At 37.4% G+C, this 6,457-nt stretch overlaps 1 protein-coding gene across 1 annotated transcript; it reads left to right on the top strand.

The window, feature by feature from the left end:
- The first annotated feature begins 214 nt into the window (after positions 1–214).
- LOC131674087 (male-specific lethal 1-like 1) lies at positions 215–3,926 on the top strand. Its single transcript, XM_058952589.1, has 5 exons — positions 215–669; positions 892–1,305; positions 1,382–1,707; positions 1,779–1,997; positions 2,064–3,926. The coding sequence occupies exons 1-5, from the start codon at positions 520–522 to the stop codon at positions 2,155–2,157; spliced, it is 1,203 nt and encodes a 400-aa protein (XP_058808572.1). The 5' UTR covers positions 215–519; the 3' UTR covers positions 2,158–3,926.
- The last annotated feature ends 2,531 nt before the right edge of the window (positions 3,927–6,457 follow it).

The raw sequence follows: 6,457 nt of genomic DNA, 5'->3' as shown, positions 1-6,457 counted from the left end.
TCTAAAAGTTTAAAATGTGAAAATAGTGCATAGTCCTTCATCTTCAAATCATATTATTTATCAAAAATGATTCAATTTGAAAACTTCAGTTTTAAAGACGCAATGGCTTTCTAATTTTGCCTTTAGTAAGTACTGGGGTGATAAAAGAGAGCTAATAGGTAAGACGCCGAGACGTCGTTTGCCGCCAAAATGAATATCGCATCGGAGGCTTTGGTTGTGTTGGAATAACAGTTGTGTCTGTGACTATCTGTGTTGAGCGTTCGAGTCGTAGATGTCTCTGTGTAGTGCTGGGTGTACGGTTGGAGTGGTTGTGTTGTGATCGGTTGCGAGAACACGAAAATCATAAATCCGCGACTTTCTGATTGTAAAAAGATTATTTTCGTATGAATATATGGGTGCACTTGATTATTTTTAATTCTGAAAGACGAAAAAAATATTGTTATTTGTGTAAATATAAAAAGTTTAAAATTTCTTTTCGGGTTCACTTTCGATTGATATAATTCTCTAGAGGCTTGTAAGATGTCGGTGTGCGCCAAGGTTAAGTTTAGTAATATTCCGGTGGGGTCCCTAGAACGAATACAGCGCTGTCATAGGAGTGCGGCAAATTCAATTGATTTTGATGTTTTTCAAAATATCAAAATGCCTAGCAGAATTACTAGGAGTAGTAGTGTACGAATATATTATTTTCTCTTTTTATTTGAAATAGAAAAACATTATTTGTTTTTTTATACTGAAAATGATAACAGATGTATCATAAATGAGATTTTGTTTGAAAGTGAAATATATCAAATTATTACTAGTGTGAGATAAAAATAGCAGAATTTAAAAAAGTGTAAGAAAATTATCTTTTCTGAGATATTAATTAATCAATGTAATATGTTTTGTGTGCAGCTTAAGTTACGATTGGAGCGTATGGATAGGAGAGTGAGCTTGCAAAAGTTGCGATCTGATAATGCAGATAGTCTTGATCACAGTGGGCCGTGTTCACCGCCATCTCTTAATACATCTATTAATAGTCTTCCTTCGACAAGTGAGCATCACAAAAACCCACCAATAGAAACTCACAGTCAACAGTACAGTGAAAGTTTTAAGATAAGGTTGAACACAAGTGGAGGTATTACTACTGTGAAGCAAGAACCACTTGACAAATATGAATGCAAACCAGAACCAATAGAAGATTCATGGGAAAATAAGAAAAAACGTAAGTCTGATTCTCATACAAACAATGGTACCAAGCGTAAAAGAGGAGTGTCTAGTTCTTCAACTGTAAGCAATGATACTTCCTCAACACTACCAGAAACTCTTGTAAGAATTTTTCTATCTGATATTTATCAAAATTTCTTAGTTGATTTATATGGACTTATTAATGCTCTATTTCTAGGGAGGCAAAGGTCCTAGTTTTGAGAGTTTGAGAAAGGTAGAAAAGAAAAGTAAATCTTTTCTAAAAAAGGATAGTTTTTTAGTGACCGAGGAACATTATTACACAGCCGTTGGTGAACCAAATTACATGTTGTGTCTCAGTGATAGATCATCAGAAGAAACTAGTAATAGTAACTTGGAAGTTCCTAACTGGAGAGTAAAAGTCTACACGAGCTGTTACACTATGGAAGGAACAGAAAATTTAGATGATGAAATTTTTAACAAGAGGCATTTAAAACTTGAAAATGACGAGAGACGGCGTAAACGATGGGATGTTCAAAGGATAAGGTAGGGATTCATATTATTGACTTCATAATAAAATTTGGACTTTATTTTAAAATTAAATATTTATTACATAGAGAGCAAAGACACATTGAAAAGTTGAAGCAAAGACAAGAGAGGCAAAGTCACCATCCAACATGTATGAATGTAAATCATACTGGGCCTTGTTTGGCTACAGCCGAGGAAGAAAACGTCATAACATTATGGCCAGAACTTGATCAAATACAAAGTATTCAAGTCGATCCTCAATTACCTGTATCTTCATTTGGCTCTTCGGTTGCTTATTTTCCATTAAGGTATTTTATTATTATTTAAATGACATTGTTTACATTTTAATTGTTAACTATAATGAAATTTTACAGTGATTTTATTTTGCCTTGGTTTCCAAATATGAAGTCTAAAACTAGGCATCCCAAACGATTGAACAATAAAAGAAAAAAGTCGTCAAGAAGATAAAAAAAGCTTTTAAATATGTGCTACAGTGATTTTTATCCTGGAGAAAAAACATTTTTAATCGCAGTATGTAGTTAGTGCAACTTTGACTATTTTTTTGTGTATCTTAAGTGCATTACTTCAGCTGCGTACGGTGGCGCACCAAAGATGTTTTTTTTTCTTTTAATACTCATTCATTTTTTAATGTTTTTTCTGAGAAAATGCACATACGAGACAGCTGATTATTTTATTTTTCTGTTATGAAATAGCCGATTAGCGGCAGATTAATTCAAGATTAGGCTGAGTTTTTTTTATTTTGTATCTGTAAAAAATTTTGTTATTTTATTTGAGTATTTCATATTCCATTATACATAATTTGTAAGATTTATAAATACTTATATAACATTGAATGAATTATATAAAATTGAGTGATTCATAAAACGTCTTTTCGTTTATAAAGTAAAACAGAAAAATTTGTATAAAATGTAGAAATGTCAAAGTGTATCATGTAGTGTCCCGTTGACGGATCTTTGTAAATTTTCTCTATATAAGAAAAAGTAAGAGCGAGAGTGAAAATGAGAGATAAAGCCATTTATCATCATAAACTTCAAATTCTAGAAAAAAATATAAAATTGGCCTACATTAAATCAGCACGTAAATTTACGAGTGCACAATATCAACAACCTCAATTTCCATAGTTTTCATTTATAGTCATAAATACATTCTTTAAATCATCACATTTTTGTACAGATGCGATTTTACATCATTTTTTTTATTTTTTCTATAATCATGTGCCTAGGAATGACGTATTTCATAAATATTGTCTTTATCAATTTTCTACATCACACTTCATTTACATTACACTTCATTTACATTACACTTCATTTACGAGAGTCAATATTGTGCAAGCCTTTATTTATTTTAAACATTGAAATGAAATAAAAACAAAAAAATATTCTCTATATGATTATGCGTACAATTGATGTATGGCTCTACTCTATAGACAAGGTCTTTAAAAAATAGAATTCTAAAGAGAAACAAATAAAGAAGTATAGGGCTTTTGCGCTCTGATCGAGAGTGAAATACAAGATAGTATATAATAATTTCTCATTCTGTTCGACAGGATGCTGTGATGTTACTGTCAGATTGAGTGTTGTGAACATATTATTTTTTACACGAGTGATTTATCGTTTAGCAGTGATTCGTTTATTTATAAGGGAATAATCAGTGTAAAATATCGTATAAAGCATAAAGCAAGAAAATCGTCATGAAAATAATTATGTCGTATAGCCGATAGTTCATTTTGTAGAAACACATGACATTCTCATTTCGCCGTTTCTTCTGATTGTAAGTCCATAATAATGTGTGTATGTATACAAAACCTCAAATAAGTGGTGTAATTACTATGTAATTGACCGTCCGGCGGAGCGACGAATTGAAAAATGAAAAGCTTTTTCGATGAGCAAGGCCTTGTGTACGATAATTGTATAATTTTCGGTATATAGGAATTAATCATGTTTATAAGAGCGAGAATTCATTATTTATTATTTCGTCGCCCCATCTATTCGAGATAGATCTGGCGAAGTGCCCTTATCAAGCGAGACATTGTGTATTTGAAAAGAAATCCCCAATAGATTCATGTGTGTCTCCCGTATATAAAAGTGTATGTAAACGCGAGACGTCTTTTCCATTCTTTTCGGCAAAGACACTTTTTACTTTAGTTTCAGATCTGCCTTAACAACTATACTATGTATATATTGCTAATTATATTACAGAAAAATAAATATGTTATGCGACGATAATAATGAGGATTTTCTTTATTCACAACATCCATTGCCAAATCTCATGCTTATGCAGTATTCATTTATAAATTACAAAATATAAAGAAGTTTGCTTTAAATTTTAACAAGAAAATTACAGTTACGTCAAAACGCTCATCAGTGACGGAAACTACTGCTGGCTTTTCTACATAATTGGTACCCTATTTAGTGGTTTCATCATAAACGTATAATAAATAGTTAGCTGTAATATTATATGGAGATGTATGTAGTATTTTCGCAATACTATCTATGGAAAAGAACTTGAGAAAGTGTATTTTTAATATTTTATTGACTTCAGTTACTGTGATATGAAAAGTGTACATCTTACTTCACATTGTATATTCAACTTTTAATTTCATAATTTAAATTATGTGTCTGACCGATTGCATAAATCCATACGACTTGCGGAAATATACCTTGATATTTAGTATAGTGGTGTATTTGGTACAAAATTTTCAGCAAATTCATTCAACATAACTTATGACATACCAACATTCATGTTATTCTAGATTTTATTAAATGTAAATTGTACGTTTAATTTTTTTACGTATTGTATATTTTTTGTTGTACTGTATTGTAACGGGGGGGATAAACCTGCAAAAATGGGAAATTTATATAAAAGCAAACTCCCACGATGCAGAGCAAACCGCCGCTCCGTTAACACGTATGTTAGTACGTGTATTCGCCTTAACGTCAGCTGATTTAACTTGGTTGTCTTCGATCAAGCAGAGTTGAACTCACCTTAAGTCACGTGCTTTGTGACACACGATGAATTTGAAGTGTGAGCGACTTTACTCCTTCTCCGCTTAATCCCCTAGCCTTAATAGGATTAACACCTAAGCCTATTTCAATTTCTTAAACTATTAGGAAAATCATATGACGAAATTGGCGAATAAGTTTGACAAAGTTTATTCATAAAAAAATCTATACGGTCTTTGTCGGGCCGAAAGACTGACGCACGCGAATAGGATTTACAATTAAATAATTTTCCGGTGAGAAAGAGAGAGAGAGAAGATACGAAAATTGGCGCGATCTAACGCTCGGCGCGAATACAAAATTATCAACGCTAATGCGGCTAAACAAAATAATAAATCAATTTTGACACGCGATAATGAAGGGAGGTGCACCTACCCTGCGGTGCAATTACGGTGATCAGCCGTAATTGTTGATGTCAGTAAAATATATCAACTGCCTCCGGAACTGTTATATCAGCTGCGCTGTCTCGTGCCGCCTATCAGCTGCAAATATGCTGCTCCCGTGATGCTGTAATCTGCCGATCACGTTGTTGCACTCGCGCGTGTAATTACTCCTGGTAAAACTATCACTCGGCGAGAAAACAGTGCAAACAAAATTCGGCGATATCCACACGTATCAACAGCTGAGACGTAACTGCTAATTTTAAAGATCGCGCGCCCCCTCTCTCTCTCAATTCTTAGAACTAACGCGCGAAATTCAGAATCGCGAACGGTTCGATTAATTGAATCGACTACCGTTGCAGCCCCCTCCAAGTCCTGACTACCCGGGCAGGACGAATACCCGCGATTCACTGCCATCAGGAACCTGAAAGTAATAAAGAAGGAAAGGAAACAAAATAAACACTCCCTTCTTTATTTCGGCTAATTTATTTGCCCTCCAGGGCCTACATCATTGTTTGGCTACACCTGGCGCGCGATGTTTCGGGTAGCGCCAGTGTGTAGCCTTCTTCGGGCACCGCTGGGAGTTGGTCACCCCAGGCTCTCCACAGATGTAGCAGCCCCTCAGCTGCGACCGAGATTGAGCAGCCTCCCGTCCTCGTGATGGCTGCTCAGCAGCCAGAGGGGACTGCTGGGCACTGACTCCCTGTGAGGCGACGATAGTCACGCCTCCCACCGTGGCGGTCGCACGTCCATCCTGCGACCTAACCACGATGGTGGTATCAGGAGCCATGCGCCCGTCCACATGGACCGTGAGCGTTGGTCCAGCGTCAGTAGCTCCCGGGGCTCTCTTCTCTTGAGCCGGCGCCGGGAGCGCTGCGGAGGACTCTTGTCCGTTATCCACCCGCAGCAGGGCCTCTCCATAGGCCCTCTGACGCTGAGCCATCCCTGCCCACTCCCCGAGCAGCTCTTCTGCGCCCTGGCGGCTCAAAAAGCGTCTCAGGTGCTCCTGCACCTGAGACTGGAGTTCTTGAGCGAACCGCCAGGCACTCCCCACCTCGTTGATCCCCAGACGCACGTGTCTGAAGTCGAGGAGGAGAGTAGGCTGCTCAGGGATCCGGGGATGATTGCAGACCCAGTGCGAGGCCCCACAGGTTTCCCTGGGTCCTGGGCATTGGCTCGCACTGTCCGACGTAAGGGTTACGCCGGACTTGAGGGTCTGCACCCCCTGGTCCACTGTAGACTTGGGACGTTCGACACTGTCCTGGTCCTCGGTCTGTGTCGAAGCGTCCCGAGAAGCCTTCTTCGGGGCGACCCACGACGAATCCCGGAGAACCTCTGCCACCGAGGCATTGCGCCGATCCCTTCGGG

The sequence above is a fragment of the Phymastichus coffea genome, unplaced genomic scaffold (genome assembly GCF_024137745.1).
Source record: "Phymastichus coffea isolate CEN01 unplaced genomic scaffold, Cenicafe_Pcof_1.1 PCOF00211, whole genome shotgun sequence".
Classification (NCBI taxonomy): domain Eukaryota; kingdom Metazoa; phylum Arthropoda; class Insecta; order Hymenoptera; family Eulophidae; genus Phymastichus; species Phymastichus coffea.
The sequence above is the reverse complement of the archived record's forward strand: the minus strand, read 5'-3'. Positions and strand labels throughout refer to the sequence as shown.

Excerpts from the sequence above, each read along its gene's own strand:
- LOC131674087 (XM_058952589.1), top strand. The coding sequence starts at position 520 with ATGTCGGTGTGCGCCAAGGTTAAGTTTAGTAATATTCCGGTGGGGTCC. Across the intron at positions 1,708-1,778 it reads TGGGATGTTCAAAGGATAAG|AGAGCAAAGACACATTGAAA; the intron begins GTAGGGATTCAT and ends TTTATTACATAG. Across the intron at positions 1,998-2,063 it reads GTTGCTTATTTTCCATTAAG|TGATTTTATTTTGCCTTGGT; the intron begins GTATTTTATTAT and ends GAAATTTTACAG.